This window comes from Suncus etruscus, chromosome 7, assembly GCF_024139225.1.
Source record: "Suncus etruscus isolate mSunEtr1 chromosome 7, mSunEtr1.pri.cur, whole genome shotgun sequence".
Classification (NCBI taxonomy): domain Eukaryota; kingdom Metazoa; phylum Chordata; class Mammalia; order Eulipotyphla; family Soricidae; genus Suncus; species Suncus etruscus.
In genome coordinates this window covers 67,435,730-67,460,898 of record NC_064854.1, presented here as the reverse complement: position 1 = coordinate 67,460,898, position 25,169 = coordinate 67,435,730, and the positions used below count along the sequence as shown (strand labels likewise).

The 25,169-nt window shown below is 34.9% G+C and overlaps 1 protein-coding gene across 1 annotated transcript in view; it reads left to right on the top strand.

The window, feature by feature from the left end:
• The window catches only part of KCNQ5 (potassium voltage-gated channel subfamily Q member 5), a 722,711-nt gene that overhangs the window by 384,700 nt on the left and 312,842 nt on the right, over window positions 1–25,169 (top strand). The window contains 1 exon segment of the mRNA XM_049777012.1: window positions 9,405–9,495. Coding sequence (XP_049632969.1) covers window positions 9,405–9,495 — 91 coding nt within the window.

The window sequence follows — 25,169 nt, the reverse complement described above, 5'->3', positions numbered from 1 at the left end:
TCCGGACCCACCTCTGAAGCAGGCAAGATCAACAGCAGGAACGCAGATAAAATCCAGTCTTATGTAGCTTTGAAGCAGGCAGGATCACCAGCAGGAACGCTGATGAAATCCAGTCTCAAGCAGCTCTGAGGCAAGCAGGATCACCAGCAGGATCGCTGATGAAATCCAGTCTCAGGCAGCTCTGAAGCAGCCATAACTAATTTCTGAGTATTACCCACTACTGATCTTTAATGTAATTTGTCAAATATACCATTTCAAAATAGCTTTTTGTTTTTCTTTAAAGTAAATACCTTTATGCACATCTTTTTTTGCTTTTATTTTTAATCTCCAGCTGTACTCTTCAAATAAATCTATCTCAGAATTATTATTTTTATTTTCAGGTAAAATAATGGCCATTACCACAAAGTTCCAGAAAATCACATTGATTGAGTTATTATTTGTCTACTAAATGTGCAGACTTTTCTATGGAAAAATTATTTAAGCCAAACACTTGTCAAACATCATTTAACATATATTTTCAACCTCTGACATAGCACACTTTCTTATATAAACTTTAGACCCTTTGAAACAAGGCATGGAAAATTTAACCTTGTAGGATCATATTATCAAAACTATTATACTGGATTATTTTCCATGGTGTCAGCCCTGAAATTATCTCTTGAAAAAATGTTTTTGAAAGTACCGACTCTCAGATTTTACAAATATTGCCTTTTCCTTGCCCTTTAAGGATAACTTTCATTTAATTCATGGCTATAATTAGCTTGTTCTTTGCTCTGGCCTCTTTCTACATCCTGAATAATCAGATTGCCTGTTCATTAGACTAGCTGCCTTGGTCTGCAGTCATTAGTGGACATTTTAATGATGAACAAAGATTCATTCCCACGTACTGACTGTGGCCCAACAGTTACAATGGTACTACCCATTTATTTGAGACTTCTATGGGTCATTTGGAGTAATAAGGGCAGCAACACTGAGTGAGGCAGAAACACTGCCTTAGATGTTGCTCACTGAAGCTATATCTAAAGGTTTTCATGAAGAGTCACTCTTTATAATTCTTTATAATTCAGAGTGTAATCTAGATGTTACAGTGTGATGAATGTGGTGCTCAACTGGCTGTTAACTCAATCTGTATTTATTTACTTGTTATTTGCTTGTTATTTAGTTCCTTGTTAAAGTCAAATGAAGTGAGTAACTTGAGAGATACGTCATGCAAAAATGTAGACAGCAGTTTGGATAAAAAGCAGGAGTTGGGCACCAGCTGACACAAGACTTGATGACTCTGGCTGTAAGCAATAAAAGCAGCACACAGAATTAAAACCTGTTATGATTTACATTAGTATATCACAGCATGTAATTGTGCTAAAAAGGGAAAGGAGACAGGCCTTCCAAGATGATCTCTCTGAAGATTAGAGGAAGTTCTGATGAGACTCTCACAAGCAAGAATAACAAGAGAAAGGAGCCATGAGTTTAAAACAATGACTAGACATTAAAAAAGAAAAAGAAAAGGCAGAGTCCCTGCTTAAGGAAGAAGTTCTGGATGGCCTTAATGGATTGTGCAGTTTTACTTTAGAAATTCAATAAGTGGCATTTTTATAAATCTTTCCCTGATACTCTGTCATGATTTTAGATGCCACATATCTGAATCCTGTCTTTATCTGCCTTATTTTTTTTGCTTCTTTCTTATTTGTCACTCTCTAATGCTATGTATTTTTATCTACTGAATTGTATTTTTATCTACTGAATTGCTTATGACCTATATCTCCTACTAGTATATTGTACTGTAAGGGTATGAATTTTTTGTTCATTTTATTCACTACTGTTCTCTGCTGTACTAGAATACCTAAACATTCTGCTTAATGTTATATCCTGATTTATTCATGTTACAGAAATAAATGAATTTATATAACTGTCAATAAGGTAACAAATAATATAAATAAGTTTCCTACCTTCAAGAAAGCAGAGGAGTCCAAAATTTACAAATAAATAAGTTTAGGGTCTAAAGAGAGAGTACAGTAGGTAAGTACAGCTTTTAAGTTGGCCTTGCTCTAGTTTGATCCCTGGAATGACATGTGGTCTCCCAAACAATGCCTGGAGTGATTTCTGAATGCAGAGCTAGGAGAGAATAAATCCTTAAGCATCATGAGATATGGCTCAAAACCAAAAAATAAGAAGATGTTTTTTGGGACCAAAATGCAGAGTAACAAAATATAAAACATTAGAATATTTTTGTTACATGCATTGTTTATGACTTTATTCTTATGAAATATGAAGATTGCTTCATTTTTTTTCTTTTTCATCCATTTTCTTTAAACTATATGCATTATTTCGTTTTCCTTTCTGTATACTTAATGACATATTTTTAATTAATTTTTAGTTCTCTTTTTTAAATTTTTATTTTGAACAAAGTGAATTACAAATCTTTCACAGTAATTTTTAAGGTACATAGTGACAATGAATCATGGGCATTCCCACCACCAGTGTTGTCCTCCCTCCACACCTGTTTCCAGCATTCATCCCATATCTCTTTCCTTTGCCCCCAGGACTGCTAGCATAACTGGTCCCCTCTGTGAATAGCTTGTTATAGATTGGGTAGTTCTCTTATTTTTGAGAGGAGAAAAGAAATCATCTTTCAAAAGTAGCCAATCTTTTAACCCCCACTTTCTGAGAGGTATTTGCTGCAAGAATTGAGGAAGAGCACTGCAGAATGTGATATGATAGCTTGAAATGTGAAACTTTAGATATGATAGATTAGTAGTCTGTATATTTTTATAATAATAATTTTAATTTTGACCAAAGTGGATTACATATCTTTCACAGTAATATTTTAGGTGCATATTTACATTGAATCAGGTGAATTCCCATCACCAAGGTTGTCCTCCCTCCACCCCCGTTCCCAGCATGCATCCCATATTCCACTTCCATACCTCCCCCCCGGGCTGCTAGCATAAGTGGTCCCCTCTGGTTCTAGCTTTTTGTAGATTGGGTATCGATTCTGTTGTCATTGGCTTTGGATTTGGTGTTTAAGTCTGATCATCTTTTTATTTTTACTCATTGTCCATATGCCTGTTTGGTCTTGGTACCCTCTATGATTTTTCTCCTCAATTTGTGAAGCAGAACAAGATGGTCTGGATATTTTTAAACAGTCTCTGAGATCTAGACTTACTGGCAATGGAAGTGCTTCACTACATTCTAGTAGCAAGCAAAGACTTTAACTGGTAAATAAAGTCAAGTTATACTGTTTATGCCAAGGCAAACTGCATAATTTTGTTTGAATGACATCATATTTTACAGACATGCAGAATTTTAACATAATTATGGTTCTTGAGGTAGCATGAATGTTAATCTTAAAGTTTATGTTATTTTATGAATTGAGGCATTTAATTTGCAATATTATTTTTTGTTTGTTTGTTTGTTTGTTTTTGGGTAACACCCGGCAGTGCTCAGGGGTCACTCTGGCTCCACACTCAGAAATCACTCCTGGCAGGCTCGGGGGACCATATGGGATGCCAGATTCAAACCAATAAGGCAATGCCTTACCTCCATGCTATCTCTCTGGCCCAACTTGCAATATTATTAATGATGGTTTCCTATGGATAAATTTCAATGCTATCCCCATCACTACTGTGCACCTTTATTTCAAATCCTCATTACAAACTGTTTTGTAAATCAGTTCTCTCATAGTCTTTGGCCCTTTGTTGACACCTTGCTGTATAACTTTAAGTATCACATATGAGTGAGATCATTTTGTACCTATCCATTTACTTCTGACTTCACTCAACACAATGTCCTCTCTTCCCATCCATGTTGTAGAACATTGTATGATTTTGTTCTTTCTTAGATCTGCAAAGTATTCTGTTGTGTATATAAACACCACAATTTACTCCATTGATCTGTAGTTGAGCATTTGGGTTGTTTCCATATTTTGACTATTTTAATAATTGCTGTGATGAATGTAAGTGTGCATATGTCCTTTCAAGTTTATTTTTTTGTTGGGGGCAGTAGTCAAAAAGTAGTATTAATGGTTATAGAGGACTTACATTGTTTTTGATAAATCTTCATATTGCTTTTCACAAAAGCTAAATCAGATATAATAGCATCATAAAACAGTATTAAGAAAGTTTATGTTTTTGATGTGCAAGTTTAGTGCTCCTCTGTCACCATTGAATTGCCAAAAATCCACCACCAATATTCTTATATCATTATATTCTACAAAATTCCTCTCCACACCCCTATTCCCTTCCCATCTCATCCTTGGTAATCTCAGATAAGATTTCAAACTACAAGGGTTAGTTTTCAAAAGTATTATCTTTCCATTTTCCAAACACCTCAAAAAGACTAGGGGAGAGTAAAAGAGCATGTGCGGAGCCTGTAATTATTCTCATAACATTACGCTTCAATGGTGGAGAAACTTTATAACTTTTAGGTCAAGGGAATTTCCTTTCTAATCTCCCCAAAATTTACTGTGTCTATGCAAAAAAATCAGCACAAAATTTTTTTAGTTTTGTTTTTATTTTAGGATTGTGGTTATTGTTTGGTTCTTGTCTTTATTGCTGTGGTGCTTTTTGGGTTTTTGTTTTATTTCTGATATATTTTTTGTTGTTGTTCCTATTTTATTAGGGGGGTTGTTGTTTTTGTTTTCTTGTTTGTCTGGGTTTTGGGGGGTTGTATTTTTGTTATGTTTTTCTTCATTTTTTTCTTTTTCTTCTCTTAAATTGATATTTATAACCTTTAGATGGACTCCTCGTGGTTTTTTGTTTGATCTCCCCCTCCCCATATTTTTTCTTTCCTTCAAACAAACACATAACTTGAATCATCTGGTTCTGCTTCACAAATTCAGGGGGAAATAATGGAGGGCACAAGACCAAACAGGCGTATGAACATTGAGTAAAAATAAAAAATTGATCAGACTTAAACACCAAATCCAAACCCAATGCAACAGAATTGATACCCAATCTACAACAAGCTAGACACAGAGGGGATCACTTATTCCAGCAGCCTAGGGGCAAAGGAGGGGGATATGGGATGCATGCTGGGAACAGGGATGGAGGGAGGACATCACTGGTGGTGGGAATGCCCCTGATTCAATGTAAATATGTACCTAAAATATTACTCTGAAAGATTTGTAATTCACTTTGGTCAAAATAAAAATTATTTTTAAAAAATTATTTTTTCCATTTGTTTTTATTTATATACTACATAAGATATGTCATCAACCATTTGCCCCTCCCCCTGAATTATTTTACACATGACACTTTCTAATTGCATCTAAGCTATAACAAAAAGCAATATTTTTATTTTCTTGTTGCTGAGTAATATTTCATTATGTGTTTGTACCATAATTTCTCTATCCACTTATTTATAATGGATGTTTGGGTTGTTTCCAGAGCTTGGCTATTGTAAATATTATTTCAACAGGTGTGTCCACATTTTCTTGAATTAATCTTTTGTGTTCCAGGGATAAGTGTCAAGCAATGGTCACATTTTAATGATTTTAGAACTTCATAATGTCTTTCATTTCTATGAAGTTGAACCAGTCAACATTCCTACCAATAGTGAAAGAGGATTTCTTTCCACCAAATCTTCACCAACATTATTTATTTCTGGGTTTTATGACATAGACCATTTTCACTGGATTATGATTATATCTTATTATTTTACTTTCATATCCCTAATGCTGTCATAATGAACGATTTTTATGTTTGTAGGCCACATGTATACTTTATTTGTTGAAGTGACTGATCATTTCCTATCCACATTTTTAAAGGGTTGTTTATTTTGTTTTCAAATTTTGAAAATTCGTGTATCTTAGATATTAGCGCAATGTCAGATATAGATTGTACAAATATTTTCTTCTGCATAGTAGGGTATATTTCTATTTCAGTCATTGTTTCTTGTAGTACAGCATATTTTGTTTGTATAGTATTATTGTTAATTCTTGTTGTTTTATTTAACCAAAGCAGAGTTCTGCCTGTTTTTTTCCACTTTATTTTTTTTGATTTGGGTCTTATATCAATCTTCCTAGTTCATTTTGAATTAATTTTTGTGAATGATATGAGATAAAAATCCAAATAAATTTTTAAAATGTAGGTTACTAGTTTTCCCAGTACTATTATTTGAAGAGACTTTCATTGCTCCACTTATTTTACTTAACTCTTTTATCCTAAGTTAGCTGTCCATGTATCAAATTTATTTATGAATTTTTAATTTTATTATGTTAGAGTGTCTGCTTTCATTCAGTATCAAGCTGTTTTGATTACTACAGTATTATCATATTTTTTAAAGTAAGGAAATGCTAAATACTGATTTTAAGTATTCATTATTTATTCTGGAAAAGACACAATATGTCCTTGCACAACTGAGAACCTAAATGATGGCTTTCTAAGTTACAGGTCTATGATGGCCCCTATAAGAATGCTGCATTATTGACTTGTTCTATTTACCAATAGTCTTCCCCATCCATTCCGCTCAGACATAGATTGTTTCTACCATTTAATAAACTAAAAGTATGTATTTTAACATAGAAAATTTTCTATTAACTTTGGTAGACAAGAATTCTTTTTGGGGGGAGAGGGGCTACATCTGGCAGGTGTTCTGGGATTATTCCTGGCTTTGTGCTCAGAAATCACTTCAGAAGAGGCTTTGTGGGCCATAAGGAGAGCCTGGATAAACATATGTAAATTTCATGCAAGACAAATACTAGATCTTCTGTACTATTGTTTCAGCCCCATAAAATCCTTTTTAGTTCATACAGACAAATCAAGAGTCTCCAAGAAACTTAGACTTGAGATATATGCATACAGGAGGGCAACAAAGAACAGAAATTAGAATCTTCCCATTTTCAAGATATGGAGACTATCTTTCTTTTGTTTGGTTTTTTATTTATGTTTCCTTCTATGTATTTTGGACTTGGGTTTCTAATATCCAAAACTTTAATTCATTTGATTTATTTTTGTTTAATAATAAATTAGTGATTCTGTTCCATATTTTTTATGCAGTATCCCACTTTCTCCAATGTAGTTTGTTGAAGAGATTTTCTGATTTTCTCTTTCAGCTACATAGATGAAATGCTTAAAAACTGTGAGCTTATGACTCTAAATGTGTCCTTCCATGGAGATTATAGTATTGTATTTATTGACAGGTCTTTATTGATATGTAAAGCACTACAAAAAATAATAATGCAATGTTTTAATCAAGTATTACAAACCACTCTAAAGACAATAAAAGTGCTATATTTAATTTATAGTACTTTGTAATGGGAATCAAATAGTGTTATTTATATAAGGTGCAAAATATTTTTTATGGAAGGAGATAGGGTTGTTTTATTTGTTGAAAATATTCTTCTTTTAAGGAAAGTTATGCAGAAAGTAATTTTACAAACTTTCAAGTTTAGAAAGAAATGTAAATATAAACTGCTAAAAGAAAGGATTGGATTTTAGTAATTTCCTTTAATGGTAAGATTTTGATTTTATGAGGCAACAAGTGTCAATTGTCACTTCCAACAACATGTAGAAGCCAGTCTTCATATTACACTCATAAGGATTTTCATCAAATATATTAAACTACACATTATCAAAGCAAAATTTAAAAATACATAAAAATTTATACTGCATTTTAATTCTCTTTGGAAATTTTTCTTAATATACTAACTACTTATTTGCATTTATATTTTAATCCCATGATTCCATATTATTGAACACATCCAAGGTATCTCCCATCTGTCAAAGTTTTCTTAATGAGTCTAGCTGACTTCCAAGGATAAATTGTACCTGGGACAATCCTCAAAAATGCTGGCAGAAAGCAAATGGAAAACAAACATTAAGCAACACTAAAATATTAATAAAGGAACAAGTACACAAACTTGTGAAAAGATATACTTTGAACATAAATAGATCATAAAACTAGCACTGGGATGATCTTTGATAAAAAAAAAAAAAGATGCCTTAATTAAGTATATGGAGGCTGGAGCCATGACACAGTGGCTAGGGCATTTGCTTTGCACACGGCCAACCCAGGCTCAACTCCCGGCATCCAATATGGTCCCCCAACCCTGCAGGAGTAATTTCTGAGTGCAGAGCCAGGAGTAACACCAGATCACTGCTTGGTATGGCCCAGAAAACAAACAAGAATTAAGTATATGATGAAAATTGCACCCCCTTTGGAAACTTGGTGTTTTTTGTTTGTTTGTTTTGTGGTTTTTGGGTCACACCTGGCAATGCTCAGGGGTTATTCCTGGCTCCAGGCTCAGAAATTGCTCCTGGCAAGCATGGGGGACCATATGGGACGCCAGGATTCGAACTGATGACATCCTGCATGAAAGGCAAACCTCCATGCTATCTCTCCGGCCCAGAAACTTGTTTTTCTAATGTTTTCTGCTAAGCCAGGATTTAAGGGGGCATATCTAGATAACTGACTTTCACAGGGGTGAAGAACAAGAGGTTTCGTGTACCCGTTTGATTAAACATTATCTTCCCAACTAATTCAATAATTTATTAATTTTATTTTTGCATTAAGATTTATCAAAGGAAGGTCTGTAGATTCACTGAAGTTTGATTTCTCATTTATAATTTCCATGGCATTATAGTCATTTTAAGTATAATTTAAAATATGAGTTAAAGTATTATAGCTAGTTATTAACATCATGACTTATGTGATTTTTTTTTACTAGTAGATATCTCTCCCATGGGGACTTATTTCATTTAGAGTGACTATTACTTTACTCCTAATTTAAAGAAAAAAACAAGTTCCCTCCAAATCTTACTGACCACAGAGTACCATTATCATTCTCATATGTGCATGCTGATTTAATAAAATTGTGTGATATCTGAAGGATAGAAGGTGCTGAAACCCTATTGCTGCTATACATCTAGATGAGTTGCTGAATTACACAATGGTCCTAGTTTTGTCTTCCTATCTATAAAATGAGAATTTCTATTTCCACTCCATCAATTTGTGAGTAAGATGTGAATAGTTCATGTAGAAGGGACTTAGTATGTTCAATTTATAAACTTTCTATGGTGATAGTCATTATTATCCAACAGAACAGAAGCAAATATGAATGGCTACTCTGATTCTGTTTAAGATTAATATAAAGAAATAAAAGAATACAGGGTGCCCTTCTCAGGTCAACATTCTTTTTATCTAAGGGTGCAGAGAGTAAAAATTTTATAGCCATAATATAGTGTGAATGGATGTGAATTGTGCCAATAAAATCTTTATAAAAATAGACTCTAAGGACCAAGGGAAATCCATTTTACATATCAGATATTCAAAAGGGATAATTCCCATCTTAGGCTTTATTATTTCACCAACCCAAATTATTTAGTGTTTTATGCATTGGAAACAAAAAAAATAAGCTTTCATGATAAGATTTCTTATCAGATTTCTCCTCTTTTGTTGTTTTTCAGTTTCCTTCTTGTCTTTGGTTGCTTGATTTTGTCAGTGTTTTCCACCATCCCTGAGCATACAAAATTGGCTTCAAGTTGCCTCCTGATTTTGGTAAGTTAAACATGTGAGAAAAAATAATGTATATGAAGTTATATATTTTAAGAAATATATTTAATTTTTATGTATTATATCCCATTTTTAAAAGTCTATAAAGAGAAAAGATTAACTGTATATTATAAAATATGCAAATATCACTAAAAACTTTCCCTTTATTTTCATCTTTAGGCAAGCCTCAGAAATATATAGAAATACTTGATAGATTTACATAGCTGTATCTTCTTAGAGTCATGTAATAGAAAGCAAAACTTAGAAACAGTTTTAGTTATATTTTATGGTAATGAAGTAAAAGAAAAATCCTTTTTCTTCAGCTATCTTACTATGTTATGAAAGGATTCAGGACAGAGAGAATTTTTCCAGTAACTGCAATTTGAAAGTAGCTAGGTATAAGTAGCCAAGAATTATGAGAATATAGAACCTCTTGAGAAAATAAAGAACTCCTTCATTTTTAGTCCAAAAATATACATTATAAATTCTGTATAAAATTGCTCAATTAATTTTAAAATGGAAATAAACCTTCAACATATTTACAACTAATTGGTATAATGTCTTTTAAATTCTGGTACATTCTATTACAACTAAACAATACCACTGTATAATTATATTCAATTGAAAGAATGATTCATTTATATCTATTTTGACCCAACACTAAATAAAAAAACATTAAGCTTAAATAAAGATATTATAAAAATAAATATATATCAAGCTTAACTATCTCAAAATTGTCTGGAAAAACAGTAAAAATTAATAACATTTCTTCTATAAAATTATTGTATTCCTAAGCAAACTAACTCTAAAAGAACTACTCAAAGATCAATTTTATAAATCAAATAACTTGTAATAGTAACAACCATATGCAATATTATGGCTTTCTTTTTTATAAATTATCTTTATTTAAACATCATGATTACAAATATAATTATAGTTGTATGATTACAGTCATGTAAAGAACACCCCCCTTCACCAGTGCAGGATTCCCACCACCAGTTTCCTGGATCTACCAACTCCCCACTCCACCAACACCTGTACTCGAGACAGGCTTTCTTTTTCGCTCATTCATTCACATTATTATGATAGTTTTCAGTGTAGTTATTTCTCTAACTGCACTTATCACTCTATGTGGTGAGCTTCATGTCATGAGCTACATGGGAAGATGGGGTAAATAAGGGTTGGGACTGAGGCAGTAAAATATTAGAAATGAGATTTGTAGGGCAGTATCAAGGTCATAATACAAGATGGATGTTATAGATATATAAAATATATGCATAAAATACTATCAATAGGAAAACAAGGAGAAAAAAATCCAGTGACTCTCCCAACATAAACCAGTGCTAGAAAGGCCGGCCCTCCTCTCAAAGCGCATTCCCATTAATGTAGGGAAAGATAGGGGGGGAGCCTGAGGACCACTAAGAGTCCACCTGAACCCACTTCTGGCCATCTGAGCTGGCACCCAGGGAAGACCTGGAGTCAGGGGGAAAAGACAAGGACGGCTGGGGGCCTGCCAAGCCTCCCAGCACTCCCCAGGCCAGGGAGAAGGGCTCCGGAATGGGGCATCCCCAAACCCCATGCCTGGCAAGAGCTGATCTCCAGAATCAAGGAGGAAACCGGACGCCAGATATCTTCCAGCCCTTCTACCCATGCACCTCCACCCTGGAGTACGGAGGGAGGGGGGAAGCCTGAGGACCCTTAAGAATCCACCTGAACCCACTCTGGCCACCTGAGCCAGCACCGAGGGAGGGCCTGGAGTCCATAGGAAAAAGAGGGGGTAGGCTATGGGGCCTGCCAAGCCTCCCAGCACTCCCCAGCCTAGGGAGAAAGCCTCCGGCATGGGGTCTCCCCAAACTCCATGCCTGGCAACAGTTGCATAAGCTCAGTTTTTCTGATCTGTTAGTTCGGTGTGAAAATTTCTAATTTCAGTTGACAAATCTTGATGCTTAATTGTGTTCCAGTTAAGTCTATCAATGCTTTTTTTGAGCTCCCTGAACATTTTCTATAATTCTACTCTAAACTTCTTATTTGAGAGGATACCTATCTGTTTCCTAATTTTTAAATTATTAGAGGAGCCATCATGATTTCTGTAAATATGGGGGTGCACTGCAAAATTACTCCATTGGTACGGCTGTAGATTGCTTCCTACAATGTGCAGAAATGGAATTCAGGGGTTACAAGATAAGCGTGGCCGCAGAGCGAAATGAAACGGCCCTACTTTTCGGGTGTGTGTCCTGGAGAATGATAGACATATAAGTATTAACTTTAATCAACATACACTCACCAAATGTTGAATCAACAAAGTATTTAAGGTTTTTGTTTATATCATGATATTCAAGACAGCATGAGAGCTTAATCTGAACAACTGTACTGTTGATCTAGAGAATCTCGAAAAATGGATAGATCTCTGGAAACATAATCTCTCAAAACTAAATGACGAGGAAGTAGATAGTGTAGACAAACCAATCACAACTAAAGAAATTGAAACAGTAATTAATTATCTCTCCAAGAATAAAAAACAGGACAAGATTGGTTTATGTTATTCAAACATTCAGAATTATCACCATTGATCCTTAAATTCTTCCAAAATATCAAAGCAACAGGAACCCCCGCCTAATACCTTCTATGAAGCTAGTATTACACTGATTCCCAAAGTTGATCAAGAAAGAAAACTACTCTCACTGAAAAACATACATGTAAAAACTTCAACAAACATTAGCAAACCAAAACCAACAGAACATAAAAAAGTGTACATCACTATCAAGTGGGTTTCATCCCAGTGATGAAATGGATTGTTCAGTATATGCAAATCAATCAATATTATATACCACATCAATAAAAGGAAAGATAAAAATCATATGATCATATCAAATAAAGAGAGAAAGCATTTAACAAGATCCAACATCCATTCAGATTAAAACCATCAGCAAAATAAGATGGAAAGGGAACTGCCTCAAAATAGTAACAGCTTTCTATAAAAATACCATAGTCAACATTATTCTTAATAGTGAAAAATAGAAAGCATTCCCACTAAGGTCAGCAATCAGGCAAGAGAAGGAAATTGAAGGAATTCAAATTGGAAAAGAGAATGTCAAACTATTTATATTTGCAGATGACATTATGATATACATTGAAATCCCTAAAGAGTCCACCAAAAGATCTCCTAGAAGCAATAAACCAATATAGCAAAGTGGCCAACTAAAAAGTGAATACATAAAAGACAGTTGTGTCCCTTTATACAAATAATGACTCAGAGGAAAAAAGATCAAAGAATCTATCCCATATAAAATAGTGTCAAAAACCATCAAGTACCTAGGAATCAACTTAACAAAATAAGTGAGAGACTTATACTACAAAAACTTTCACAGAAAATTATCAAACATTCTATGCTCATGAATTGGAAGAATTAATGTTATTGAAGCAACTATCTAACCTAAACCTCTATATAAATTCAATGCAATCCCTAACTCAATTCACAAATTATTCTTCAAAACTTAGAACAGTCAATTGTAAATTTTGTGTGGAACCATAAAAGACACAGGATAGCCAAAACCATACTGAAAAATAAGAAACTGGGCAGTATCTCATTACTTAACTTGTAACTCTACTAAAAAGCCTTAGTGACCAAAATAGCATGGTATTGGAACAAAGACATACTTTTAAACTAATGGTTCAGAATAGAATTTCCAGTGACAAACCCCCAAGTAAATAGTCAATTAATCTTTGATAAAGGAGCTGAGAACATGAAATGGAATAAAGACAGACTCTTCAACAAATGGTGCTGAAACAACTGGATAACCATGTATATGAAATTAAAAATAGATCCATTTCTCACACCTTACACAAAAGTCAATTCAATGTGAATCAAAAAACTTAAGATTAGACCTGAATCCATAAATTATGTTGAGGAAAACAGGCAGAACTCTATAAGACTTAAACCTCAAGAGTCTTCAGTGATAGGAAACAAATGACAAGTGCTATCAAAACAAATCTGAATAAATGGGACAACAAGCTAAAAATTTTCTACATGGCAAAAGGAACATGGGCTAAAAATAAAAAACTGCTAACCAAATGGAATGAAATATTAGCACTCAATACATCTGATAATGGATTAATATCTAGAATATACAAAGAATAAAACAGGTTAACCCCACAAAACCTAAAAATACTATTAAAAAATGAGAGAAAATAAATAGACACCTCTCTGAGTAAGACCAATAGATAGCCAAGGGGCATGTGAAACAATGTTCATCATCACTTATCATTAGGGAAATTCAAATCCTGACAACAATGAGATGTCATTTCAGACTCTCTAGGCAATTGAAGATCAGAAACATGCCAAAACAGTTTCTATGAAACTAACATCACCCTGATAATGAAAGTAGACAGGGACACCACAAAAAAAGAGAGGTACAGGATGGTATCCTTGATAAACAAAGATAAAAAGATATTCAACAAAAATACTAGCAAATAGAACCCAACAAATCATGAAAAAGATGAGTAATTATGGTAATCCCAGGGATAAAAGGATCCTTTAACATATGCAAGTCTATCAACATAATGCACTATATCAATAATAGAAAAATATGGTTATATGATCATATCAGTAAATGCATAGAAAGCATTCAAGTAGATACCTAGTTCCTATTTATGATGATAATGCTCATAAAATGGGAATCAAACAAACTTTTCTCATATAGTCAGAGCCATTTATCACAAGCCCACAGCAAACATTATATTCACTGGGGAAAAGTTAAAAGTCTTCCCTGAAAAATAAAAGACATTATTGTAATAATACACAGAGACAATAGAGATGAGGGATGGAAGAATCCGACCACACTATGAAGCTTGCCACAAAGAGTGGTGAGTTCAGTTAGAGAAATAACTACACTGACAACTATTATGACAATGTTAGTGAGTGAGAGAAATAGAATGCCTCTCTCTAATATAGACAGAAAGTGGGAGAGGAGGGAGATGGGGACATTGGTGGTGGGAATGTTGCACTAGTTAAGGGGGGTGTTTTTTTTATATTTGAAACCCAACTATAAACATTTGTAATCAAAAATAGGGACTCACCTAGAAATATGTTCACTACATCAAAAATCTAAAATTTTAATGTGATTGTTCTTCACCAAAAACTATTTAGACAAAAGAACTTCAAACCTAGTCTCTTTTTCCTTATTTAATAATTAACAAATTAGAAGATTATGCATTTTAATTCTTTATCAATGAGTTGTGTATATAAGTTTAATCAGCTGTAGAATATTGGAGGAAGCAAAAGAAATTTTCATAATTTAGAGTACTTGTTCTTTTAACATCTGTATTTGAGAAATTAATTTGATTTCAAAGTCTGTGTATTGTCTAAATATCTAATAAAATTAACCTAAAGGACACAATTCTAACTAGCACTTTTTGAGTTCCCAAGATTGAATATATTTTAAAAATTACCAAATGATAGAATTAACTTTTTTGGATTTTTTGTTTTGGTTTGGTTTGGTTTTTGGTTTTGGGGCCACACCCGGTGATACTCAGGGGTTACTCCTAGCTACATGCTCAGAAATCACTCCTGGCTCAGGGGACCATATGGAACACCAGGGATCAAACCCAGGGTCGTCCTGGGTTAGCCGTATGCAAGGCAAATGCCCTACTGCTGTGCTATTGCTCTGGCCCCTAGAATTAACTTTTTTAATGTTAGAAAAAGGTATGATTCTCATTTTATTTATTTTTTATCAAAAAATACAAAGCAGAGGAATAAATTCAGGAGAAATATATAAATTATTCATTATGACTGTATATTTTTCACAACACTGTCATATTTGGGTTAGTTTTTGCTCTGCAAGGTTGTAGAGCCCTCTGGGTAATTTTTGGTCAACTGGATCATGGGTTAAATATAAGCACCCAGGAATGAGATTTTTTTTATGTCCTTCAGTGCCAATGATTAATAGACCACATCCTTACTACTCAGGGTTTCCAGAGCCCAGGGTTTTCAAGGCTATACATAGTGGTGCTCTGGAGATATGGCAGGATCAGAGATCAGCCACATTCAAGGCATGTGCCTTAATCCTTGTACTATACTCAAGTCCTTTGATTTTTGTTTCTAACATTTTAAAAAGATGTTCCTCATTATATGCATAAAACTTTATAATTAAGTCATGGTGCCAAAAATTTAAAAAATGTTCTTGTCTACACTAGACCAAATTCCAAAAATTCCATCAATTAAGACCAGTAGAAGTTATTTGTATCAAGAAATCTAAATATTAATTTGTAAGCTATCAAAGGCCTGATTCTTTATTTTTATTAAATCACTGTGGTTGCAAAATTGTTCATACTATGGTTCTTTTTTCACAGATAAAATTGTTTATGATTGAGTAATAGTTACACAATGTATAACTACCTTTACCAGTGTGTATTTCCCAGCAGCAATGTCAGCAGTCTCCCTCTCATCTTCTCTGATGTTCTCTTTTCTCCCATCCACCCACCCTGCTTGATTCTTGAGGTTAGTAGTCAAGTATAAAGTTGTGTCTTGGTTTCAGTTCTCTTTGTTTAGTGGAACAGCATGCTCTTGAAGAAAGTTTTCTGTTGCAGGTTAAACATCTGTGGGAAATTTTGTATTGGTTTGATTTAATTTCATTAGCATAGATTGCATCTTTTAACACTTCATTTCCCACTGTCATAAGAACAGAGTTGTTGGAATAAATTTATCTTTTGAATAACTTTTTTGCCTTCTAGATTAATTTTGGTTTTTTAATACCTTTATGTAAATACCATGATTACAAACATGATTATGGTTGGGTTTCAGTCTTGTAAAGAACACCCCCTTCACCAGTGTGTAATATTCCTATCCCCAGTGTCCCAAATCTCCCTCCTCCCCACCCCACCCCCGCCTGTACTCTAGACAGGCTTTCTACTTCCCTCATTTATTCTCATTATTAGGATAGTTCTCAATATAGTTGTTTCTCTAACTACACTCATCACTCTTTGTGGTGAGCTTCATGAAGTGAGCTGGAACTTCCAGCCCTCCTCTCTTTTGTCTCTGAAAATTATTGCAAGAATGTCTTTAATTTTTCTTAAAATCCATAGATGTGTGAGACTATTTTGCGTCTTTCTCTCTCCCTCTGACTTATTTCACTCAGTATAATAGATTCCATGTACATTCGTGTATAGAAATATTTATGACTTTATCTCTCCTGATGGCTGCAAAATATTCCATTGTGTATATGTACCATAGTTTCTTTAGCCTTTCATCTGTTGAAGGGCAGCAGATTAATCTTCAAGTATTTATTCCAAGTCTTTAAGTGTGGGCGTACAACACCTTTAAAATAAAAATCTCGAGGTCAAGGCTCAGTAGGAGAACATCTGCTTTTTTGATCCCCTCAGTGCCCTGCATTATTGAGACAATGTCACAAACCTGTGTGGTCTCTTGCAGACCAAAACCTAATGTGTATGAGTACCACTATCAAGTGCCTATTCTTTGTCAAGCACCACAGCAAAATGTGTGAGCTTTTGAAACAAGTGTGGAGCCTCTATACCTGGCTCAATGACAACTTCCACAACAAAAGGAAAAGAAATAGAATGAAAATAGATTTCTTCTCCACCTAATACAGGTGATGTACATCATTTGCTGTTTTCATTGAATATGGTCATTTCTAAGACTGTTCACCCACAGCAGAAGGAGGCATGTCATTTTTGTTTTGTTTTGTTTTTGGTCACACCTGGCAGTGCTCGGGGGTTACTTCTGGCTCCATGCTCAGAAATAGCTCCTGGCAGGCTCAGGGGACCATATGGGATGTTGGGATTAGGACCACCATCCTTCTGCATGCATGGCAAATGCCTTACCTCCGTGCCATCTCTCCGGCCCCAGAGGTATGTCATTTTTAATCTTAGCAAGACAGATTGTTTTAGTGAATTTGCAATTGACAGTAATGTTAGAAAGATTCCAGGACACAATTGGATTGTGGACAAGTACTCAAATCATAGGTATATGGTTTTTGTGCCAAAACACCTAGTTTTTGGCAGCTTCTAGATAAAGCTAATGTATCATTTCTGGGTTTGCTTCATATACTAAAACAACTATAGATCTGTTTTTATTTTGTACAGTGTATCAATTCCTAAAAATGTGAACATGTCCAATTTAGGCAGATCTAATTATATCTTAAATGCACTACTGGAGCTTACTATTTAAAGAAAATCTGTAATGATTTCTTTTGGCAAATCAATTGTCCCCTTGAAAACCTAATAAATTTGTAATTAATCTTAGTTACATGTTTTTCTTTTTCTAATATTGGGAGTGTTGGGTTTTTTATAACTGCTACATTATCTAGCACAATATTAATGCATTAGGGTTATTGCTGTTATTTTCCTTCTATTGCTGTTAGCATGAGGTGATACAGAGGGTTAGTCATAAACATATCTACTAAATCTTCACAAAGTAAAAAGGGTAGTATACAAAAACTATATGAACTAAAAATGATGGACTATCACATTGTCTTGACACTTAAAACTCTAGCATTTAAGATTGTTTGAAATGATAAGAGTTTAAGGGTAGGATCTATTTGAGAATATTAAGTGTGTTTGTAATGGAAGTGACAAAGTATGAGATATTAAGCGATCAGATATGAAGAATGAGTGATGCTTCTTTATTTTTAGCATGTCATTGTAATTTACTGAAAAAAGTTCTCAGAATATACCAGTGAAGACTTTTGCTTGTCTTTCATTAAAGAAAATGAAAATAAACTTTAAAATGATTCATAGAGACTAACAAACCTCATCAATCTACTGACTACTGAAAAAGAAAAAGCAGGAATAATTTAACACCTACACTGCATTTTAACTAAGGGATAATAATACAGTAAGTAAGTTGCCCTGTAAAAAAGTTCTTCAGATATCAGAGAAATAACTTATTTGAGTTAAAGATAATTAAATTGTGCCTGGAACAGACCATATCTTTATCTACAATTAAGAAAAGAAAAAATTTTCACATTTCTTATGTTAGCTCTGGTGTCTAACCAAACCATCTGATCTAAACAGAGCAGCCCTGTGCTATTTTGAAACTTGATGAGCAGCCAGATACACTTAGACTATCAACAAGTCACAGCCAGCCTGACTGACATTGATGCTGATTTCCTGTGTTCTCTTGTGCTCCAGAAAAATACATTTAGCTGAGAGTGAAAAAGAAAAGGAAGGTGATCTTATCAGCATTTGAGAGAGAAAAAAATAGACTCCAAGATGTTTAGCAATAGAAGAAAGAATGCCCATTTTTAAACCAACTTTCTTTTGTTAAATCATTTTCAGCATTGAAGGAACTCCTCCTTCCTGGAATGATTTGTTTCTTCCCTCTCTGTCTTCCTTTGGCACTGTGTGCCTGACATCGAATCACCCTCATTATTTATTCACTCAACACCCAATGTAGGGAAGGTATTTTTACAGGAGCTAATAACAAACAAGAAAAAATAACAACCTTCATATAACCCACATTTGGGTTGGATAAACACGATAAAATTAATTTGAAATTCAATACATTAAGTATTATGAATACTTGTAAGTCAAGATAAATGATTAAATAGTGTAATGAAAGTCTGTTTAGAAAACTCCACTGAAAGAGAGATCATGACAGCAGAGACTTTAGCAAAGTGATTCAACAAACCATACAGAGATTATAGCAAAGAACATTCCAAGCAGATGGAGTTTCAGGATAAAAGTCTTGGGCAGGGACATACCTGCTGAGCCAAGGAAAAACTAGAAGATGAGATCAGTTGAAGCCCAGAAAACTGGTGGGGGAAGGAGGTGAGAGAAAAATGAGGCAACAATTGGACTGTTACATTTCCTATAGTTAAAATCCAAAGTTGTGTCAATATAGCACTTAACACAGGTATCTGGTTATCAGTAAATACTTGATGAATAAAGATACACAATTGTTTAGTTATGCATTAATATTGAAATTTTCATACTATCATGTATATGGAACCAGAATTAAAATTAGTCCCAGAATCTGACTTTGGAATAATCTGGAAGTCATAAGCCAAAAGACATTTCAGAAGCATTTGATATCATTCAGTTAAAATGATAGACTCCTCTGGGCCGGAGCAATAGCACAGCAGTAGGGCATTTACCTTGCACGTGACTGCACCCACATGTCTTACACCCAAGACAGACCTGGGTTCAATCCCCAGCATCCCATATGGTACCTTGAGCTAGGATGATTTCTGATCACATAGCCAGGAGTAAGCCCTGAGCATCACCGAGTGTGGCTCAAAAAACAAACAAACAAAAAAGATAGACTCCTGAAAAAACAGAGGGATTGAAACATAGAACCAGATGTATTTGAGCAACATAGAGTTAAGAGGTTAGTTTAAATCAGAGAACCCAAGCCAAAGAAACAGTATGAGTTAAGATATATACTTTGCATGTATCTGACTCCATTCAGTCCCAGGCACCACATGATCTCTCAAACATCACTAGATTAGGTATAGCTCTGCAGTAAAAGATGTGGCCTTGAAGACCCCTGAGCCACCAGGTTGGTCTAGGTAAGCCTCAGCACTACAGGGCTGTTATCATGGCTTCTTCAGGTTCTAGAGCTGGTAATTTTACATAGTTGGACTGCCTCAGAGAAAGTTAAAGAACCTCTCTTCAGAATTGTGATTTTCTATTATAGTTTCTCAAGTAAATCTATATTGCCTCCTTGTAAGTAACATTTTCTCTCTCTCTAGCTTGTATTTTCCATCTATCTCCTTATTGTCTCTGGCTTTCACACACAACTTGCTTTAATTTCTCAATTGGTTTCTGATCCTTTGGATTACCATAAATCTCCAAGTCTTTCCCTGTATCCTGCCCATCCCCTAACCTATCCTCTCCAGGGCCTATCCCTTAACTCATTAATAGTATTAACTAAAAAATGTTATATGTTCTCTGTATGCCCACCTCTGGAAGTTGCCAGAACTGGAAGCCTAAACATGATTGGGCACTGCATGCCCTCAAAGCAAATCTGTCCTCAGCCACTGTTATTCTGTTGGAGAGGCTTTCCAGTGAGGTTTTCATTTCACCCACCAAGTTTTTCAGTCCTGTTATTTCAGTTTAAATTTTTTTTTCATTTCTATTTTCTTATCCTCTGGATTCTTATTTGTGGTTCATTCAGTTCGTTCCATGCTTTCTTTGAGTTCTATGAGGATCGTCCATATTATTTCTCTAAACTTCTTATCTGAGAGGCTAATTAGGTGGTCAGCACTTTTTGGAACATCAGAGCTGCCATCTTTATTCTCTATGCGTTGTGGAGGCCTGTGTTGGTTACCCATTGTCACACTTGTAATGTGGTGTTTTCTACGTGTTTTGTGGGGACTTATTGGCTAGGAGATGTGCACAGCAGCAAAGCAGAGTGACAGGGCTCCTCTGACTCTTCCCTTTGTGGGTGGAGACAGCTGATCTTTGTTGACATGCCATCAGGAGCTCTTCTGGCTTCATGGCCCACAGAGGAGGCAGTTAAAAAATGGCTTCCATGTTCCCTCAAAGCATTTCTAAAGCCTAATTTTCAATAACCTTCCACTGTCTCTAGAATAATGCTTTAAAGTCTTAAAATCATAGGTTTATAGAGACAAATATATAGGTTGATTTTTTATTTTATGATTACCAGTTTAAGATGTATATACATGATAGCAAGAATTAAAAAATTGAAGATATATGTATATGAGAATGTAGACATGTCTTGAGTCATCTTTTTATTCTAAAATTTATATTATCAAAAAACCATTTGCAGAGACTATGGAAGAGATTTGAAAAGCATAGAACACAGGTTTTGCATTACTTGAGGGCATTGGGCTGAATCTAGTATCAAATGGGAATGACCCCCACCAAACCACATCAGTGATGTGTTTAAACACCAATATGTTAGGCCTGCAATGCTAGAGGAGTACTTCTAGAGTGACCCCCAAAAGTAAGAAAAAAACCTGCTTTCTAGACTATTAATCATGCCCATATAGGATAGTTCCCCCTGTTCCATCCAAGGAGGTATTAGGATCATATTTAAGATGTAACTATACATCATTCTTCTACAAGAGCAATTAGAAGGGAAATTTTTATGCTATAAATGGCAGCTTGGCAAACAGCCAAGCTGGGTTTAGTGAAATTATTGCAGGCCTAAATTCTACCAGGGCTGCAAATCAGTGGATCCCACAACATTACCAGGAAATGGAGAACAAGAAAAGACTGAGAATGAGACATGCCCTACAGTCTTGATGTGCTAAAAATGAGATTAGTGCTGCAAGATGTAGCATCCTGAGGAGATATTAAAGGCCCTCCTGGAAGACCAATGCAGAGCAGCCACCATAAAGACATGCAAGACCTATGCCCAAACTTATCTCACACAAGACAATAAGCACCATTCAAGGAAAGCAAGCAGAAAGGGGATCACTGTTTCTTCCTCCTTCCATAAACTTAATACTTTTTAATGGTTTGTTTCTTTTTGGGACAAGTCCAGCAGTCCTCAGGGATTACTCCTAGCTTTGTGCTCAGGAATCATTCTTAATGGTACTTATAGACAGTGCCAGGGATTAAACTGGTGTTAGCTGCATGCAAGGCAAGCACCTTTCTCATTGTGCTAGTCTATTGCCCTCTAAACACTGTTTTCTAAATAAGGTAAAATAAATACAACCTTAAATGCATAAGAAATCCAAACATAAAGAAAAGGTTGTTATGCAGACCTTAAGTGTGATAAGTTTCCTACCCTTTTTGAATTTGTAGTGATAACTGGAGAGAGAATATTTTAACTGATTATTCAACTACTAACCTCAAGTGTTTCCTGTCCCAGATTACTACCCATCTTTCCTGGGTCAATTTATAATGTTTCAAAGCATCGGGAGAATTGTACACTTGAGATCATATGGCTGATTGGGAGAGATAGGTAATTTAGCAGACCTTTACCAGGCTTTGTGTGATTATTGATTTTAAACTTATCTTTTTGGGGGTCACACCCAGCTCTACACTCAGAAATCACTCCTGGCAGGCTCAGGGGACCATATTGGATGCCTGGGATTTGAACCACCGTCCTTCTGCATGCAAGGCAAACGCCTTATCTCCATACTATCTCTCCGGCCCCTCAAACCTATCTTTTATTTCAAGACTGAAATCAACATAAAAACAGAGACATGGGACAAAAAGTAGTATAGAAGTTAGGGAATATGCACCCAGCCTGGGATTGATTCCTGGCACCATATAATCTCCTAAGCATCTCTAGTGCACCCTTGAAGATACCAGAAACCACTGGAATGACCCTGATCTCAACACCTCAGTTCTAGAACAATACCAGCTCCTTAGATTAAACTGCCAACTGAATTGGCTGTGAATTGCTGGAGTGACCCCTGGACTACTAAGTACCACTTGGGAGTACTCTTCCAATCTCTAACACAAAGGCAGACTGTATAGTAGTAGTCTTTGTATTTCCTGTTCTACATTACAGCTCCTTGTACATAGAAGATGAGTGATATGAGAAAATAAAACGACTTGGCTATTCAATCTAAAGAAGCCAGAAGTAATTTTCCACCTGTTACTTTTTTTTATTTTTTATATAACATCAAAAACTATTTGATAGCATGCCTAAATGTTTCTGTTCAAAGACTTCAAGCCCTTTAGCTTGTTTTGCGCATCAATAACTCCATTGCTTAGAACAAAAACTGTGCCAGAAAAAAATCATCAATTGTGTAAAGTGAATCTCTGCATCCACATGTTCTTTCCTCGACTCATTGTAACCTTTTAATATTTAGCATATAAGTACAGTTCTTTAGTAATGAAAATATTCTTGATTCAATTAATCTTTCCATTTGGACTGTATTAAATTCCAAAGGCAATATTCACACATTTGGAAGATCTATGAAAGCAAATATAATTAGTAATATATAGCACAAATTGCAAGATCTAAAATATAATTGTTTGCTATTTTTGCCTCTATTTTGTTTCTTTCTGACTTGATACAGAATATGATTTGCCTTTCTGATGCAAGAAAATGAAGCAATTATATTATAAAAGTAAGTTCTCTTATCAAAGCAGGCTATTATTGTAGAATAATAGAATAGCATACATATGTAGCCAATGAATAGAATCATAAAACTAAAACTACCATCAGTAATTTAACACTAAATTTTTAATTAAAAAGATATTTAATAATAACTAAGTCATTCACTAATAATATTTAGAGATAAAAAATAGGTACTTATGTCTCCAAAGAGCTTCCTAGTGTAGCATTTTAGGTCAGCCAAGTCTAATAAACCAATAACAGTTATCATTCCTCACACATCACCATAATTTATATTTCATTTCTGACTTATATTTTTCTTTAAACATTTCATTAAACAAGCATTTTAATATAGATTTTATTCTCATCTCGATACCCTGGCCTCCATAATAATTGGGTTTAGATTACCATCTTATTTTCTATAGCAGACAGGAGCCCAACAGTGCTTAAAATCTGGGCTTTCGAAGAAATGGCTGACTGTGGGGACTGCCAGGTGAAGTGCTGATTGCTTCACCTGCGGAGTCTCCGCCCTGCTGTGCTGCTTCTGAGGAAACTGAGGACCTGAAGGGAGCCCTGTTCTGTGCTTCTCTGTCTTTTCTGAATCCTTGAAGCTCTCCTCAGAGCCCTGGGAAGTGAACCCCCCAAAAACTGCATTCTGAAGCTACCCAGCTAGTGAGTGAGTGAGTAAGAAATACTTGACTTTGTCTCTAAGAAAAAGCTTCTAGAAAAAATAGACTCATATAGCAAGGTGGCAGGCTACAAAATTAACACACAAAAATCAATGGCCTTTCTATACACCAATAATAATAAGGAAGAAATAGACATTAAGAAAACAACCCCATTCACAATAGTGCCACACAAAGTCAAATACCTTGGAATCAACTTGACTAAAAATGTGAAGGACCTATACAAAGAAAACTATAAAACTCTGCTCCAAGAAATAAGAGAGGACACTCGGAAATGGAAGCACATACCCTCCTCATAGATTGGCAGGATTAACATCATTAAAATGGCAATACTCCCCAAAGCATTGTAAAGATTTAATGCAATCCCTCTAAAGATACCCATGACATTCTTCAAAGAAGTGGATCAGGCACTTTTGAAATTCATTTGGAACAATAAACACCCAAGAATAACTAAATCAATCATTGGGGAAAAGAATATGGGAAGAATTACTTTCCCCAACTTTAAACTGTACTACAAAGCAATAGTTATCAAAACAGCATGGTATCAGAATAAAGACAGGCCCTCAGATCAGTTGAATAGGCTTGAATACTCAGAGAATGTTGCCCAGACATACAATCACCTAATTTTTGATAAAGGAGCAAGAAATCCTAAATGGAGCAAAGAAAGCCTCTTCAACAAGTGGTGTTGGCACAACTGGATAGCCACTTGAAAAAAATTGAACTTAGACCCTCAGCTGAAGGTTAAATCCAAATGAATGAAAGACCTTGATATTAGACCCGAAACCATAAGATATATAGAACAACACATAGGTAAACACTCCAGGACATTGAGACTAAAGTCATCTTCAAAGAGGAAACTGCACTCTCCAAGCAAGTGAAAGCAGAGATTAACAGATTGGAATATATTAAACTGAGAAGCTTCTGCACCTCAAAGGAAATAGTGCCCAGAATACAAGAGCCCTCCACTGAGTGGAAGAAACTATTCACTCAATACCCAT